Source organism: Rhinoraja longicauda, chromosome 4, assembly GCF_053455715.1.
Source record: "Rhinoraja longicauda isolate Sanriku21f chromosome 4, sRhiLon1.1, whole genome shotgun sequence".
Classification (NCBI taxonomy): domain Eukaryota; kingdom Metazoa; phylum Chordata; class Chondrichthyes; order Rajiformes; family Arhynchobatidae; genus Rhinoraja; species Rhinoraja longicauda.
The window spans coordinates 4,385,501-4,404,871 of record NC_135956.1 but is presented as its reverse complement, the minus strand read 5'-3'; the positions used below and the strand labels follow the sequence as shown (position 1 = coordinate 4,404,871).

Sequence of the window (19,371 nt, the reverse complement as noted above, 5' to 3'; positions counted from 1 at the left end):
TGGACCATACTGTACCTCCTTTCAGTCCACAATTTTGCTTTCTCTTCATTGTCCTTGCAGTGTTTTGTTATCATATCATCCAAATGCAGTTGCTTATCCCTATCTGAAGGTCCTGACTCCTCGTGTTTACCCTTGAGTTACTCTCTTATGAAACACTTGACTTTCACATCTGTTCTGAATATCTGTTCAAATCCTCCGCACTGGGATAATATCAACATAGCAGAGCTAAACAGAGATCCCAACTATTTTGTCTAAATGCCCAATCCCTATGCCAATGTTTACCTTTAATTAAAAATTTAGCACTTGCTGGAAGCCAGCAATCTTCTTTTCTGGTCAACGCAAATTTGCAGTGTATTTACGGTTTTTGCACTTAGGATCAGAGAGCTATGCAGCATGGAAACTGGCCCTCGGCCCAACTTGCCTGCCAAGTGGGAATTCTGGGGCATTCCCATTTGCTAGCATTTGGCCCATATCCCTCTAAAAACCCTCTGAACTATAGTCCTGGCCAGATGGCTTTTAAAAGTTGCAATTGTATCTGGTTCTATTGCACCCACTAGCAGCTCACTCCAGATTTGGACTATCCTCTGAGTGACAAGGTTACGCCTGACTTGAATAAGATCACTTCTCAGCTACTTACATTCCAAGGAAAAAATTCCCAGCCTTTCCAGCTTTTCACCATACATCAAGCCCTCAAATCCAGGTAACATCCTTGGCAATCCATTCTGCACCCTTTTCCAGCTTAATGACATCCTTCCTACAGCTGGGCAGACTGAAGTGCATACATTACGCGGTCTCACCAACAATTTGCACAACTGCATCCTTCCTTCCCGCTGCTGTGAGACTGCACAACCAGCACTGCTCCCAGCAGACGAGTCAACAATAACGGCTAAGAACACACAGAAAAATGATGACAATTTATGTATCTGTTATTTATAATGAATGATCTCTTGCTTTCATGCTATCCACTGTGCTGCTGTAACACTGTAAATGTCCCCGGTGTGGGACGAATAAAGGAATATATTATTATTAACCCTTGACACACGTGCGAAGGGCAAGCAGAACTGTACAGAACACTCCTCCTGTGGCCTAGCCAATCTTTTACAAAATTGTACTATAAACTCCTTGCTCTTAAATGCTTTAGCCTCGTGAATAAAGGCAAGTATCTCGTATCTTCTTTAGATATGTAAAAGGAAAAGATAAGTGAAGACAAATGTCGGTCCCTTACTTTACTTTACTTACTTTGGTCTGGAGAAGGGAAAAGGGAAACATCACCCATTCCTTCTCTCCAGAGATGCTGCCTGTCCTGCTGAGTTACTCCAGCATTTTGTGTTTATCTTCGATTTAAACCAGCATCTGCAGTTCCTTCCTACAACATTTCTATTTTAAGAGTTTGGTAGTTTTAGGTACTTCTCAAGTGTTGAACTTCAAGCCTGTTTATTAAATATTAATCACTGGGTGTTGTCAATTTATTGTGATTTGACACCTCTATGACTATGACATACGAGCCAATTACATACACACATGTAAATAAAAACATAAGGTGAAGTGCAAAGCTCAATATTGTGTTGTAAAAGTAGATGAACAGATGCCATTATCATACAATTCAGTTTTGCTGCAACATGATAAATGGGAAGATGTATGTCAACGAAACCCTCATTATACAGCATCACCAGTCACACTGTATTCCGTTCAGCTTAAAAGTGTAAGGCTGTAGAGTTGAAGCCACACGATTCTCATTATAATTGAAGAGACACCATTGTCTTTTTCAAATTGTCTGTTTCAAATTGTGTGCTGCAACGGAAGGCCACTTAAGAGATTTGCTTTGGAAACTGACAAGGCATTCACTCCCATTGATTGTTATTTCAATGTTAGCATCAATTTCTAAACTATCGCATGTAGCTGTGCTGCTTATTTATATTTTCGGAAAAAGTTCACTTTGTGCTTTCAAAAATAATAATTTGCGTGCTTTTGCACTGTTTTGCATCCCCCTGTTTCAATTAATTTGGTGTCTCTCAAGAAATTTGGAGATGATGATGGAAGCCGATTAAGTCTATTATACTTTCTGAATGTAATAACAACCTGAGATCTGTGTCACCGAGCAAACAATTGTTTCATAGAGTATAAATTAAATTAGTTAATCATACCCTCATCATAAACAAAGTTATTTAGTCAAATGGTATAATTACAAAATTGGTCTCATTATTTTTGGTCATCTAAGTACTTTGTTTTGTGAAGAATGATTACTAGACATGGCTATACTCCCATAACTTTAATTTTCTGCCAACTGGATATTTATTGTGCAGATCAGAAGTCACCAGTAATATCTATTACAACACTCCAAAGTCCTCACAGAAAATTATCTCTCGGAGGTCAAAAACTGTTGCGATAATAATGGTGAGAAGTGCTAGATCACCCTTTGCTGTTACAGTAGTTTTTCCTCGGCAGAGTTTTCCACTTTCGAAGCACAGCGGTAGAGTTGCTGCCTTACAACGCCAGAGACCTGGGTTTGATCCTGACGATGGGTGCTTGTCTGTATGGAGTTTGTACGTTCTCCCCCTGATCTGCTTGGGTTTTCTCCAGGTGCTCTGGTTTCCTTCCTCTCTAAAGATGTACAGGTTTAACGACTGTAGGTTTAACCTGTAGGTTAATTGGCTTGGTATAATTATAAATTGTCCCGAGTGTGTGTATGATAGTGTTAACGTGCGGGGATTGCTGGTCGGCACAGATTCACTGGGCCGAAGGGCCTGTTTCCATACTGCATCTCTAAACTAAACTGTTAAGTATTTCAAGACGTAACTATTCAAGATGTAACTGTTTGGTGAGAGATCTGTCTACCCAATCTATCTCTTATATCTTAACACATAGAGTGAAATATGCCAGATTTGCACTGGGCATATGTTTCATATCTCACCCCATTTTAGTTCAACAATCTCTGTGGATGACTGCATGATATGACATGTAAAAGACAATCAGCAAGGAAAAGTCTGGAGAAGGATCTCGACCCAAAACGTCACCCATTCCTTCTCTCCTGAGATGCTGCCTGACCCGCTGAGTTACTCCAGCATTTTGTGTGTCTATGTAGGAAATGTTACTACATCATTTGGAGATGCTAATTCGAGTGGCTCCAAATGTTCAAAATGAGTACAAATTGAGTTTGGGCATAGTTTTTGAAAATGTTGGGAGTTCGTTATAACTTCCAAACAAAATAATTAAGAGTTCCCATTTTAGGGACAGCCAATAAATAAAGAGCAACCATTAAATACAATGATCTTACAGGTTAAAGTTGTTAATGCCTCAAGGTAAAATTGCAAACATATATGTTGATAACTAAAAACTGTGGTCTTCTGTGTTAAATTTGAATCATTCTCAATTCAGAATGAGGACTAATTAACTGAAAAATGAATACTTTTGTCTGAAGAAGGGTCTCGACCCGAAACGTCACCCATTCCTTCTCTCCTGAGATGCTGCCTGACCTGCTGAGTTACTCCAGCATTTTGTGAATAAATACTATTGTACGGGTTTATCCTGTCTGCAAGAACATCTGATAACAGATGTTATGCAGATAGGTTTCAGGTTACTTATAGAAAGTACACGGTAGTGGAAATAATTAGGAGCCCAACTATAGTTTTAGGTTTCTTCAAAGATAATGAGCTTGCCTTGAGTGTACAATGAGTGCCTGAGGTTCAAGGTGTCCAAAGGTGGGTCCCAGCAGTTGTTAACAAGAATGTTTTCATTAAATGTTAAAAAAAAAGCTTTCATCTTGAGTTGCACCCAAACTGCAACACATGTAAATGCTGCCTCCAACTATACACTGGAATTTAGAAGGATGAGAGGAGATCTTATCGAAACGTATAAGATTATTAAGGGGTTGGACACGTTAGAGGCAGGAAACATGTTCCCAGTGTTGGGGGAGTCCAGAACAAGGGGCAACAGTTTAAGAATAAGGGGTAGGCCATTTAGAACTGAGATGAGGAAAAACCTTTTCAGTCAGAGAGTTGTGAATCTGTGGAATTCTCTGCCTCAGAAGGCAGTGGAGGCCAATTCTCTGAATGCATTCAAGAGAGAGCAGGATAGAGCTCTTAAGGATAGCAGAGTCAGGGGGTGTGGGGAGAAGGCAGGAACGGGGTACTGATTGAGAATGATCAGCCATGATCACATTGAATGGTGGTGCTGGCTCGAAGGGCCGAATGGCCTCCTCCTGCACCTATTGTCTATTGTCTATTGTCTATTTGTCCTTGAGCTCCAAGTGAATGAACACAGCAGAAAACAATTCTGAGAAGCCTGAAATGGGTATTGCATCTCAAATATTGAAATACCCCAGGAGATTCAATTTTGTGCTGACCTGACTCATAGAAACATGGAAACAAAGAAACATTGAAAATAGGTGCAGGTGGAGGCTATTTGGCCCTTTGAACCAGCACCACAATTCATTGTGATCATGGCTGTTCATCCACAATCAGTAACCCGTGCCTGCCTTCTCCCCATATCCCTTGATCCCACTAGCCCCTGGAGCTCTATCTAACTCTCTTTTAAATTCATCCAGTGAATTGGCCTCCACTGCCTTCTGTGGCAGATAATTCCACAAATTCACAACTCTCTGGGTGAAAAAGTTTCACTCCATGGGTGAAAATGCACTGACCAGTCACACAAACTCCATTCTGTTCTCAAAAGCCCTGATCAATCTTTACTTTGTTGGGTGCAAAATATGGTGAAATGCTCTGCTTTGAGTTTCGTATTCCAAACTTGCGTTGTTGTACAAGCATCAATGGGAGTGGATGCCTTGTCGGTTTCCAAAGCAAATCTCTTAAGAAGCCTACCGTTGCAGCACACATTTTGAAACAGACAATGGTGTCTCTTCAATTACAATGAGGATCGTGTGGCATCAAAAGTGGAAAACTCTGCCGAGGAAAAACTACTGTAAAAGCAAAGGGTGATCAATCACTTCTCACCATTATTATTGCAACAGCTTTTGACCTCCTAGTGAGGACTTTGGAGTGTTGTAATGGATATTACTGGTGTCTTCTGATCTGCACAATAAATATCCAATTGGCAGAAAATTAAAGTTATAGGAGTATAGCCATGTCTAGTAATCATTCTTCACAAAACAAAGCACTTAGATGACTAAAAATAACGAGACCAATTTTGTAATTATACCATTTGACTAAATAATTTTGTTTATGATGAGGGTTTGATTAACTAATTTAATTTATACTCTATGAAACAATTGTTTGCTCGGTGACACAGATCTCAGGTTGTCTTCTTGTGGCGGTGCCTAACGGCTGCGGCTCGCTGGCAGTCTGTTCGTCTTTTTTCCTTTTTTTTGTTGTGTGTCGGTGTTGGGATGGTTTTTGTTTTTTGGCTCTGTATGTGTGGGGGGTGGGGTGGGGGGTGGTGGGGGAAACCTTTCCTTTTTAGGTCTCTTCCTCACGGCGCGGGGTGCAGCTCGGCCGCGGGCCTTCCATCGCCCGTGGGGCCTTCCATCGCCCGGTGCGGCTCGGCCGCTGGACTTTACACCACTGGTGCGGCTCGGCTGTGGGACCTAACATCGCCCGGTGCGGCTAGGCCGCGGGACTTTACATCGCTGGTGCGGCTCGGCCGCGGGGCCTTCCATCGCCCGGTGTGGCTCGGCCGCGGGACTTTACATCACTGGTGCGGCTTGGCCGCGGGACCTAACATCGCCCAGTGCGGCTCGGCCGCGGGACCTAACATAGCCCGGTGCGGCTCGGCCGCGGGACTTAGCAGCGCACGGTATGGCCGCGGGGCCTTCCATCGCCCGGCTCGGTCACGGGACGTTTCAGTACCCGGTACGGCTTGGTCGCGGGGCCTTCAATCGCCCGGCTCGGCCGCGGGACTTTTCAGCGCCCGGTGCGGCTCGGCCGCGGGGACTTCCATGCCCTTGCGGGGACTGTGCGGGTCGGTCGGGGACGAGCTGTCTGTCCGTGGGCGTGGGGAAGAGAGTGGAAGTTATGTTGCCTCCATCACAGTGAGGGGGTGTTTGGAGTCACTGTGATGGATGTTTGTGTTGGGGTCATGTGTCTTGTGTTCTTTTTTTTTTTGTGTGACTGCAATGTAATTTTGTTCGGTACCTCGGTACCGAATGACAAATAAAGCTCTGTATTCCTCTGTTTTACATTCAGAAAGTATAATCTCTCTTAATCGGCTTCCATCACCATCTCCAAATTTCTTGAGAGACACCAAATTAATTGAAACTTGGGGGGATGCAAAACAGTGCAAAAGCATGCAAATGATTATTTTTGAAAGCACAAAGTGAACTTTTTCCGAAAATATAAATAAGCAGCACAGCTACATGTGATAGTTTAGAATTTGATGTTAACATTGAAGTAATGATCGAAGGTATTTATTCACAAAATGCTGGAGTAACTCAGCGGGTCAGGCAGCATCTCGGGAGAGAAGGAATGGGTGACGTTTCGGGTCGAGACCCTTCATTTGCTGCTGACATCAAAGACACTGGAAGATGCTTTATATGTCCAAGGTATGATGGACCAATATGTGTGCCACCACTGTAAAATTGTGCCTGGGCATTTACTCAACTCACCACATGTGCCAGGGCATTTACTCAACTCACTCTACTGCTGGGGTGGAAGGGTGCAGCAAATGTCCTTCAGCAAAGAGGAATTTTTTTACACTTGAGCGCACCTCCCTGCACGGACTGGGACCTGCTTTGGGCAGGGAGCCTTTGAGGATCACCAAAATAGATCTCACAATTGAAAGTCAACCTCTGCACATGCCGGCAAGCAGTGTCTGTGACCACATGTGTACAAGTAGATTTTGTGCAAGTAAAGTTCAGACGCCTGGTGAGCTTGAGTAGAATTGCAACTTTGCTCAGGTGCCTTAAGTACCAAACTGTCTTCATAGATTCATCGAGTCACAGAGTGATACAATGTGGAAACAGGCCCTTCGGCCCAACGTGCCCACACCGGCCAACATGTCCCAGCTACGCTAATCCAACCTGCCTGCGCTTGGTCCATATCCCTCCAAACCTGTCCTATCCATGTATTCAGTGACCAAACTTCCATCATGGACTATACATATTATTGTGTTACACAATAGAACGTCTAAGGTCTGGTATTTATTCACAAAATGCTGGAGTAACTCAGCAGGTCAGGCAGCATCTCAGGAGAGAAGGAATGGGTGACGTTTCGGGTCGAGACCCTTCTTCAGACTGATGTCAGGGGGGGCGGGACAAAGGAAGGATATAGGTGGGGACAGGAAGATAGAGGGAGATCTGGGAAGGAGGAGGGGAAGAGAGGGACAGGGGAACTATCTAAAGTTGGAGAAGTCGATGTTCATACCACTGGGCTGCAAACTGCCCAGGCGAAATATGAGGACCTTTTCTTATATATCTAAGGTCTGGTGATATTTAGGTGTGAACTCTTTACAGCTGGTTGCTACAGGGTAGTTCTGGATGTGTTAACATCCAGCGAACTAAGCAGCTATTCACATTTACAACGTTACACAGTCAGAAAACAAAGACCAAAAGGCTATATTTTTTTAATAAGTTGTAAAACCTTTAAAAAAAGCAAAATTAAAGAGGAATTGTTTTGTTGAGAGGGGTTCTGACCGCATTATAAACTCCCTCTGCTGGCCAGATAATAAAAGAGGTTCCCACAGAGTGAAAAAGCTGCTCACTGTGCATTTCAATTTTACTCACAGTTTGCATGGAGCGAAAAACGACAATTTAACACAAATATAATCATATAATTAGGATCCTGATATATTATCAAACAAATTTTTTTTTGCATTTTAAAAACAGGTAGCGTAAAAATTCTATCCCATTAGGGCAGTCACAGTAGCACGGCGTTAGAGTTGCTGCCTTTCAGCGAATGCAGCGCCGGAGACCCGGGTTCCATCCCGACTACGGGTGCTGCCTGTACGGAGTTTGTACGTTCTCCCCGTGACCTGCGTGGGTTTCCTCCGAGATCTTCGGTTTCCTCCCACACTCCAAAGACGTACAGGTTTGTAGGTTAATCGGCTTGGTAAATGTAAAAAAAAAAAATTTCCACAGTGGGTGTAGGACAGTGTTAATGTGCGGGGATCGCTGGTCGGCGTGGACCCGGTGGGCCGAAAGGGCCTGTTTCTGCACTGTATCTCTAAACTAAACTAAAGGTAGCCTAAAAATTCTATCCCATTATGCTATTTGATGGATTTCTTTTCAAATCATGATTGTTGAATGTGATCAAGTACTTTGTCCACCTGTTGTACGCAGTGCAGGATTTTTGATCAGTGTCATCCATGTACAAGGCATGTGCGTGCAGTCACACACACACATGGTATTATACAGCAAATGCTCGAGCCTCAATGCCCGTCGATGGTCTTCACCCAGAGGATGGAGGCCTTGTTCCATTTGAGTTAAAGGATCAACCTTTGTGGGTGCAGGGACACCAAATTATCTTCAGTTCTCATTGATACTGACCACATCATCAAACACTTTGTGCACATTTGCACATGCAGAGGCACCGATACCTTCTCCTCTTCCCACCCCAGGAACATTGCTAATTGACCCACTTACATGATTGAAGGTATTTATTCACAAAATGCTGGAGTAACTCAGCAGGTCAGGCAGCATCTCGGGAAAGAAGGAATGGGTGACGTTTCGGGTCGAGACCCTTCTTCAGACTTACATGATTGTATCGCAGACTGGCACCTAACCTCTCCCCTTCACAACCCTCTGTGGCCATCTAACAAACTAGATTTTCTCCTCATTTTCATCCTACATGAGAAACTACACTTTCATCCCGATGCCTGGGCAACACCTTTTAATACTACAAAATAAACAACGTCTGAGCAGATTGCAATCGATATTCACGATATTGTGTATTTGAATTGTTCTGAGCTTAAATCTTTTCAACAATATATTTCGGTCAAAAACATTGATTGCCAGAAGTTAATGGAATGAATGAATTTGAGGCAGAATACAACTCATGTTACTGCGCAGCTAAAATTAATATTAGTTACTGGGGTGAATGTATAGAATGTAGAATAAAGAGGCATAATACTTGTTTTCCTATAAGTGGTCCTTCATCAAACAGTTTTAGACACTTTCTAAGTAAAATTAACTGGCTATGCAATTACTAATTTCAAGGCTTTCAATGCTGCAAGGAACATCATTTAAAATACCAGAGTTATGAATTACGCATTTGCAATTACTAAAGAAAAGCTTTTTTTTCCATGTTTGGTTCATCATTACTAACATTCAGACCACTCATCAACGAACTCATATTTCACATTATACATGTACCCATGTACACATTACATTCCTACTATGCATACTGGATTTTAGTCCGAAACTTTTCATGGACAAAAGTATTCATAATCATTCCCAAAAAAACTACAATTTACCCTTTACTTTATTATAATCATTAACTATTAATATTTAGTATTCTCTTTAATACAATGTAAACTGTATTAAAAATCTCCGATGGAAAAACTATGCTCTAAATTGCAAAACCTTTATTTTACAATTTTATACAGATCCCTTGATTGAAATCATCATATATACAGTGATTTGTGCCCTGATCACACATTTGTACTGTTACATTTCTATTTGTACTCAGCATATTAAATTGAGCTTACCCTTAATATTACCTGCATGATTCAAGACATTGTAAAAATGTAACAAGTTCCAACAAAACATAATCTCTGTAGAACGGAGATGAGGAAGAACTTTTTCAGTCAGAGAGTGGTGAAGGTGTGGAATTCTCTGCCTCAGAAGGCAGTGGAGGCCAGTTCGTTGGATGCTTTCAAGAGAGAGCTGGATAGAGCTCTTAAGGATAGCGGAGTGAGGGGGTATGGGGAGAAGGCAGGAACGGGGTACTGATTGAGAGTGATCAGCCATGATCGCATTGAATGGCGGTGCTGGCTCGAAGGGCTGAATGGCCTACTCCTGCACCTATTGTCTATTGTCTATTGTCTATTGACTAATCTATAGTCTATATTGAGCATTCAAATTCTGTATTTTAATATGGTATGCAACATCTGGCAAAAATACATATCATTAGGGAAAGATTTATTTCAATCTAAAGCACTGTTTATAAGGGAATACATTTATTATATGTGAATAAAATAGCACTATAAACCGCAATAAGGAGCATTATGCAATGTTAGTGTATAGTCTTATTGGATTTTTAAGTCGTAAATTAAACCTTGTGGAAAATTCATTTAACTCACCCTTGCAAATGGGGACAGGGAAGTCCCACGATGCAGTATTTCCTGAACTGGCCATGCAGGTTAGCTGAGGATGTCCATCGAGGATATAACCATGCACGCAGGAGTACGAGATCTTGTCTCCAACATCGAAGCTCGTGCCATGAACAATACTTCCATGCGGAACTCCAGGGTTCCCACAAGTACTGCTCTGCAACTCTGTGGAAGAATGACATTTAAATTAAATTAAATGGAAGTTCATAAGTTCACAAGTCATAGGAGGACAATTAGGCCATTCGGCCCATGGGGTCGACTCCACCATGCAATGATGGCAGATCTATCTTTCCCTCTCAACCCCATTCTCCTGCCTTCTCCCCATAAACCTCTGACACCCGTACTAATCAAGATTCTAACTATCTCTGCCTTAAAAATATCCACTGACTTGGCCTCCACAGCCATCTGCGGCAAAGAATTTCACAGATTCACCACCCTCTGACTAAAGAAATTCCTCCTCATCGCCTTCCTAAAAGAATGTCCTTTAATTCTAGTCCTAGACTCTCCCACTAGTGGAAACATCCACTCTATCTAAACCTCTTCGTACAATTGAGGCACAGCAAAGTGAAGGAAAATGCATAATTAAGAACTTTATGTACAAAGAAATCAAAGGATTGTGCTAACCTCCACCCCAGTCTATCTTTCCCTCTCCACCCCATTATCCTGCCTTCTCGCTTTAGCGAGATTTCTTTTTTCTATAAGAATCTGTCAATCTACACTATGAATATGCCCGAAGACTCTGCCTCCAAAGCCTTTGGTGGCAATGAATCCCACAGATTCACCACCCTCTGATGACAGAAATTCCTCTTCATCTCCTTTCCAAAGGTACATCCTTTTATTCTGAGCCTGTGCCTTTCGGTCCTGGACTCTCCCACTAGAGGAAACATCCTCTCCACATCCACTCTATCCAGGCCTTTCACTATTCGGTAAGTTTCAATGAGGTTCCCCCTCATCCTTCTAAACTACAGTGAATTACAGGCCCAGGGCTTTCAAACGTTCATGATACCTTAATCCAATCATCCCTGAGACCATTCTCATATACCTCCTCTGGACCCTCTCCAATATCAGCATATCCCTCCTCAGATATGGGGCCCAAAACTGCTCACACCATTCCAAATGTGGTCTGACCAGTGCCTTATAAAGCCTAAGCATTACATCCCTGTTTTTAAATTCCAGTCAATAGACAATAGACAATAGGTGCAGGAGGAGGCCATTCGGCCCTTCGAGCCAGCACCGCCATTCAATGTGATCATGGCTGATCATTCTCAATCAGTACCCCATTCCTGCCTTCTCCCCATACCCCCTGACTCCGCTATCCTTAAGAGCTCTATCTAGCTCTCTCTTGAATGAATTCAGAGAATTGGCCTCCACTGCCTTCTGAGGCAGAGAATTCCACAGATTCACAACTCTCTGACTGAAAAAGTTTTTCCTCATCTCAGTTCTAAATGGCCTACCCCTTATTCTTAAACTGTGGCCCCTTCTTCTGGACTCCCCCAACATTGGGAACATGTTTCCTGTCTCTAACGTGTCCAACCCCTTAATAATCATATATGATCTCCTCTCATCCTTCTAAATTCCAGTGTATACAAGCCTAGTCGCTCCAGTCTTTCAAAGTCAAAAGTCAAAGTCAAAGTCAATTTTATTGTCAATCCTCAGCCAGTTTACACAGACAGAAAATCGAAATACCGTTTCCCACAATCCCGAGGAACAAAGTGCATAAAACTAAGTTAAAATTAAAAAGGCACAGCAAACAACAATCAACATAAAATATAAAATATAAAATATAGTCACTTCAAATGCGTTAAAAAAATTTTTTAAAAAGTGTCTGGTGCTGGATGTGCGCGTGTGTGGGGTGTTAAAGTCCAGGTCCAATAGGGGCAGGGGAGAGAGGAGGAAGGGAGGGGAGAGAGTTCAGCATCCTGACAGCCTGGTGGAAAAAACTGTTCTTTAGTCGGGTGGTGCTTGACCTCAGGCTGCGAAACCTTCTCCCTGAAGGCAGGAGGGTGAAGAGGCTGTTGGAGGGGTGGAAGGGGTCACCCACAATGCTCAATGCTTTGCGGGTGAGGCGGGTGGTGTAAAGGACCAGGAGTGTTGGGAGTGAGGCGCCAGTGATCCTCTCAGCAGTGTTCACTATGCGCTGCAGGGTCTTGCGGCTGGAGGCTGTGCAGCTTCCGAACCACACAGTGATGCAGCTGCTGAGGATGCTCTCGATGGCGCCTCGGTAAAAAGTGTACATGATGGGTGTGGGGGCTCCCGCTCTCTTCAGTTTGCGGAGGAAGTAGAGGCGCTGCTGGGCTTTCTTGGCGATGGACGTGATGTTGTTGCTCCAGGAGAGATCCTCGGAAATGTTCACCCCCAGGAATTTGGTGCTGCTCACCTGCTCCACAGCAGCACCATTGATGGTCAGTGGGTGGGGGTGTTGGGTGTGCGTTCTCCTGAAGTCGACAACAATCTCCTTTGTTTTCTCCACATTCAGGAAGAGATTGTTGTCTGTGCACCACGCGGCCAGCTGGTCCACCTCCATCCTATAGTGGGTCTCGTCGTTGTTGCTGATGAGACCCACCACTGTTGTGTCATCCGCAAACTTGACGAAGTGGTTGGAGCTGTAGGTGGGTGTGCAGTCGTGGGTCAGCAAGGTGAAGAGCAGGGGGCTTAGCACACATCCTTGTGGGGCACCCGTACTCAGCGTGATGGTGTCCGATGTGTTGCTGCCGACCCGTACGGACTGGGGTCTGGCAGTGAGGAAGTCCAGCAGCCAGTTGCAGAGAAGGGGGCTGAAGCCCAGATTTGTTAGTTTACAAACCAGCTGCTGGGGGATGATGGTGTTAAATGCTGAGCTAAAGTCTATGAACAGCATCCTAACATATGAGTTTTTAGTGTCCAAGTGGGTGAGGGCTGGGTGTAGAGCAGAGGAGATGGCATCCTCAGTGGACCGCTTAGCTCGATATGCAAACTGAAACGGGTCCAGGGAGGGGGGGAGGTTGGATCTGATCTGCTTCATGACCAGCCTCTCGAAGCACTTCATGATGGTTGAAGTCAGCGCTACAGGGCGGTAGTCGTTGAAGCAGGATGGAGAAGACTTCTTGGGCACAGGTATGATGGTGGTTTCTTTGAAGCACAAGGGAACAACAGCCTGGCTCAGGGAGATGTTGAAGATGTCTGTGAGGACATCTGTGAGCTCAGCTGCGCAGTCTTTTAGCACACGACCAGGAATGTTGTCAGGTCCAGAAGCTTTCCGGGTGTTAATCCTTAACAGTGTGCTCCTCACACTGCCTGGAGACAGACAAATAGCCTGGTCGTTGGGGGGGGGAGTTGTTTTCTGCGCAGGTGTGTTGCTCTGTGCTTCAAAGCGTGCGAAGAAGCCGTTGAGGTCGTTCAAGAGAGAGGTGAACATATGACATTCAACATATGACAGTCCCGCCATTCCGGGAATTAATCCAGTAAACCCACGCTGCGCGCCCTCAATAGCAAGAATAGTCCTCTTGAAATAAATGCTAACATTGCATTTGCCTTCCTTACTACCAATTCAATTTGCAAATTAACCCTTTGGGAATCCTGCACCAGCACGTCCAACTCCAATTTCTGAATCCTCTCCCCTTAGAAAATAGTCTATGCTTTTATTCCTACTAACAAAGTGCATGACTCCACACTTTGCTACACTGTATTCCATCTGCCACTTCTTTGCCCACTCTCCCAACTTCTGCTTCTTCTAACCTATCAGCTCCTCCACCTTTCTTTGTCTCATCCACAAAGATATTGTAGGAAACAGTCTTCAAGTTGATCCAGCCTCGAAGACATATCTGGGCGTATGTTTATTTGGATAATTTAAAGCTGAGGTGAGAAGAAACTTTTTTACCCAGAGAGTTGTGAATTTGTGGAATTCTCTGCCACAGAGGGCAGTGGAGGCCAATTCACTGGATGAATTTAAAAGAGAGTTCGATAGAGCTCTGGGGGCTAGTGGAATCAAGGAATATGGGGAGAAGGCCGGCACACGTTACTGATTGTGGATGATCAGCCATGATCACAATAAATGGCGGTGCTGGCTCAAAGGGCCAAATGGCCTCCTCCTGCACCTATTTTCTATGTTTCTATGTTTCTATAATGTATTCATTGCAAAGTAGGTGCAGATGTAAAATAATTTTGAAAAAAAACATTTATAAGGAGAAGTCAAGATAATATACCAGTGGTCAGGAAAGCATCATATTAATATTTAGAGTTAGATTTAGAAAAGTAGATCATTTTCTACCTTTACCCCAACATGGGACATAAAACAAATTCCCGAGAAGTAATTTCTCTTGCCTTCATCTCCTTTCCCATCCATTGCCTCTTTCAGGCAAATTCCCACATAAATAGCTGTTCTTTGCATGTTAAACCTCAAAGCCTCAGAGATCAGAATCAGAATAACCTTTATTGTCATCCAAAAAAAACAAGTCTTTTGGACGAGATTTCGTCACCCACAGTTAAAGAATCATTCGATTTTATTGAGTTTTTAGGGCATATTGTTCAATTTAGAATTTCCTATTTTGCATGCAGCATTTTCACGATACAACTGTGACAGAGATACTTTGTTGATATGGCATGTTTCGATGAAGATGTGCAACACAATTAACATACCACCCATCTAACTTCACCTGACAAACATCAATCAAAGACAAGCTTTGGCCAAAATCACAGGATTGGAGAAGTAGACACGACATTTTGAAAAAATGAACCAGTTATACTAAAATCATTAGCATTAATTTGAACAGAATATTTGAACTGCAAATGAGCACAGTAAAAATGTGATAGGGAGCCTTTACAGTGCTCATTTACACGATTCATGTTGGCCTCTATTATTTTTTTGAAGATGTGACCAAAAGGGTTGATGAGGGAAGAGCTCTGGACATTTACATGGATTTCAGCAAGGTATTCAACAAGGTTCTGCATGATAGGCTTCTCTGGAAGCTTAGAGTGCATGGGATCCAATGAGAGATTGCCGAATGGTTAGAGAATTGGCTTCATAGACATTAAACAGAAGTTGATTGGTGGAAGGTTGTTTTTTGGACTGGAGGTTTGTGACTATTGGTGTGCATCAGTGCTGGCCCCATTGTTGTTTGTCTATATCAATGATTTGGATGGGTATGTATATGGCATGATGAGCAAGTTTGCAGATGACACCAAACAAATTGTTGATAGTGAATATGATTGTCAAAAATTGCAGCAGGTTCTTGATCGGTTGGACAGCAGTGCTGAGGAATGGTGGATGGAATTTAATACAGAGAAATGTGATATGTTATATTTTCGGAAATCTAACATGGGCAGGATCTCCACAGTGAATGGAAGGGCTCGAGGGAGTGTTGCAGAACAGAGTGATCCAGGAGTGCAGTAACATAGTTCCTTAAAAGTGGCATCCTGGCTAGACAGGGTGGCAGTTATATAAGACAGCATTTAGAATATTGTGTTCAATTCCGGGAACCATGTTATAGCAATGACGTTGTCAAGTTGGAAAGAGTATAGAGAAGATTTATGAGGATGTTGCCAGGACTCAAGGGCCTGAACTGTAGGGGGAGGTTGAGCCGGCTGGGACTCTATTCCTTGGAGAGCAGGAGGATGAAGAGTGATCTCATAGAGATTTACAAAATCATGAGAGGAATAGATTGGATAAATGCACAGAGTCTCTTGCCCAGAGTAGGGAAATCGAGAACCAAAATACATAGGTCTAATGTGAGATTTTATAGGAATCTGAGGGGTAACTTTTTTTACACAAAGGGTGGTGGGTATATGGAACGAGCTGCCAAAGGACGTAGTTGAGGCAGGTACTAGCACAATGTTTAACAAATATATAAACAGCTGCAGGAATAGGATAGGTTTCGAGGGATATGGGCCAAATGCAGGCCGGTGGGACTAGTGTAGATGGGACATGTTGGTCCATATGGGCAAGTTAGGCCGAAGGGCCTGTTTGCTCGGATATAAGATTCTATAACTTTATGACATCACATCTACATTACTTATTCCTTGCTCCACTTCCTTGTTGACTTCCTGCATCTCATATATACCAATATGCTGTGCACGCCAACTTTAGCTAGTTCTTTTCTCATCTTCCTCGCAAATTGCTAAACCGCACATTGTTTTACTAACGTGGTTAAGTGGCCATTGTGTGTGTGCATCCTGATCAAATTTCTGCAAAACTTCCACCTTAGTTATAGTGACAGACCAGAGTAATCTCAAAGCAATTCCTGGAGACATTTGTTTCTTCACTTCTGTTGTTCTCAAAACATGACTGCCTTGAAATCAGGTTTTGCCTTTTACATATCTGCGAGGCAATGTCTTTTGCAACAGCACACAATACAAATGGCCATACAACCGAGTGAAACGCAATTGCAACCTTTCCAAGTCGTCAAGTTTATTGTCAGAACCACAAGTACAGTGAAGGTAAAGGTCCAAACAAATACACTTTCTGGGTCATTTTGGGGTCATTTTTGGGTCAATTCAACTGAGCCTTTCCTTGCATGATGTTCATACCCACTTTCATAATCAACCATGCGACTCTTCTGTTGAAACACTGCAGAGAAATGCAGAGCAAATCAGCTCCAGAGTAAACATTGTTCAATGCTCCCTGAATAACAAGGATTTCTGAATGATATGGGAGAATGGAAATCCACTAATATGCTCCACGCTTATGTCTTATCATTCTCTTACCCAATACAAAATGCAGTCTCTGCATCACCAATCTACTGCCAACACGGTGAATGGCCCAGGCTTCACCCACTGGGTCCCACTAATATTGCACTTCATAACCATCTGATCTGCCCCGTTCCCTTCCGTATCATTTTTCCAATGCAAAGTATCTCGGCCCTCCAATTGGCTTGATGATCCTCTGGAGCTCCTGTCCAACCAAACTCCATGCCATTTCTGGCCACCTCTAGTTCAAGATTAATCCCAGTTGCTTGAGTCCAGGGAGGCACAGGTACAATGAAAAATATTTGTATGAAGTGCTGGAGTAAATCAATAAATCAGCCAGCATCTCTGGAGGACATGAACATGCATTTCAGCTCAGGAGCCTTCTTCAGACTGATAGTAGAAGGGGAGAAAGCTGGAACAGAGGTGTGAGCAGGACAAAGCCAGGCATGTGATCAATGGAACACAGACACAAAATGCTGGAGTAACTCAGCGGGACAGGCAGCATCTCTGGAGAGAACGAATGGGAGATGTTACCTGTCCCGTCGAGTTAATCCAGCATTTTGTGTCTATCTTTAGTTTAAACCAGCATCTGCAGTTCCTTCCTGAATGTGATAGATGGATACAGATGAGGGGGTTTGACTGGCAGATAGTTGGGCAAATGCCAGACATGAAAAGACCAAAGGCTCTGAGATAAGGAGATGAGAAGAGAAGCAGCATGTCTCTTTGTTCTGCCCCGGCTCTTTTCCATCTTTCCTCCTTTAAGTCCAGGCTCAAAACCTATTTCTACTCCATAGAGTTTGAGGCCCTCTGAGGGGGCGCTGTGAACTGTTTATGTATGTGCTGTTATGTTTGTGTGCCATTGTATGTTCATTCTTAGTACCTCAACTGATGTACAGCACTTTGGTCAACATGGGTTGTTTTTAAATGTGCTAGACAAATAAAATTGACTTGACTTGATACAATCAGTCTCAAAAAGGGTCTCACCCCAAAATGTTCATGTCCCCCAGAGATGCTGCTGGACTCGCTGAATTTCTCCAGCACTTTGTGCCTTTTTTTCTGTAAACCAATATCTGCAGTTCCTTGGTAGACACAAAATGCTGGAGTAACTCAGCGGGTCAGGCAGCGCCTCTGGAGAGAAGGAATGGGTGACGTTTCGGGTCGAGACCCTTCTTTCATTTTTTTTCATTGTGTACACAGTTCCTTGTATCTCCAATGATAAATCTTGCTTGATTGTCCTTTCCCCTGGAGACTTGACCTTACCCATCACTACCATGCCTGTTTGTCAAGCCCATCTCAGCTTCCATCAGGCTAATGACTGTATTCATTGGCCTCGCTTTCCCGACCTGTGGTTGTGAGTCACGGAAAATCATAACGAAAATAGGATCATGTTTATTTTGTGGTGTCCTAACCATCTATAGAAGGGATTACTTATACAGTGAATTGTGACAGGGATGTTCTATCGAACATACTGCGATCATTGCATTTTTGGTTAAAGTAAGAAGTGAAGGTACATATTTCTTAAAATATATTCTTAAAATATTTCTTAGCAGTGGTGTGAGCGAGGGGCAGTGGTATTCACTTTGGATTTTTTAAGCAAAGAACATACACAGGAATGGGACAAAACATGTTCTTTCGGCTGCACGAAAACTCAGAAGACAAAATCTTAGGTCTCTATATGAACAGGATAAAATAAATAAAGTCTCACAGTAGATGACAGGAGAATAAATGCAATTATCTGTGCTTTTTGCACATTTGCCATGGATCCTCCCACTGTACATTAGTATAAACACTACAGGTTTTGCAATGGGTCATTAGATCTTGTGTGTTATTGTTCATATCTCAGAGCAATTTTGAAACAGCGTCAAAGATTGGATTAATCCTACAGCGACTATTCACCTCAAAATGTCGGTGATGCTATGAAGAAATCTAAGTGGACGATCAGACCATCCGACATAACAGCTGCTATGTATACAGACAGCATTGTAGTTGATTTGAGAACATGTGTATAGCTAATTAATAGGTGTCGAAGAAACGTCTTTGTCATAGACAATAGACAATAGACAATAGACGCAGGAGTAGGCTATTTGGCCCTTCGAGCCAGCACCGCCATTCAATGTGATCATGGCTGATCATTCTCAATCAGTACCCCGTTCCTGCCTTCTCCCCATACCCTCTGACTCCGCTATCCTTAAGAGCATATTTTTCTATTTCTATCTATGTATCTGCGCAAGGATAATGTGCCTCAAAGTTGTCAATTTTTGGAAAAAAAAGAATATCAAGCTAAAAAGTGAAATTAAATAAATATTATACAGATATAACAAAATTACCATGGATGTCATTTAAAAGTTCTGTTTAGAAAATTTATGTTACAAAACTGCCAAATTATATTGACTGGGCTTTAAAACGCATTTGGTAACTGTTTTTTATTATTTCTTCACGAATGGTATATAGGTGGCACTGGCAACAAGTAGTATTTAGTGTCGAAGTGTTGAT

At 42.9% G+C, this 19,371-nt stretch overlaps 1 protein-coding gene across 2 annotated transcripts in view; it reads right to left on the bottom strand.

Annotated features, from left to right (window-relative positions):
• Positions 1-19,371, bottom strand: part of csmd3b (CUB and Sushi multiple domains 3b) — a 1,698,079-nt gene that overhangs the window by 1,039,434 nt on the left and 639,274 nt on the right. For both annotated transcript variants that reach the window (XM_078397138.1, XM_078397139.1), the window contains exon 4: positions 10,189-10,383. In XM_078397138.1, coding sequence (XP_078253264.1) covers positions 10,189-10,383 — 195 coding nt within the window. The remainder of the gene's footprint in view (positions 1-10,188; positions 10,384-19,371) is intronic.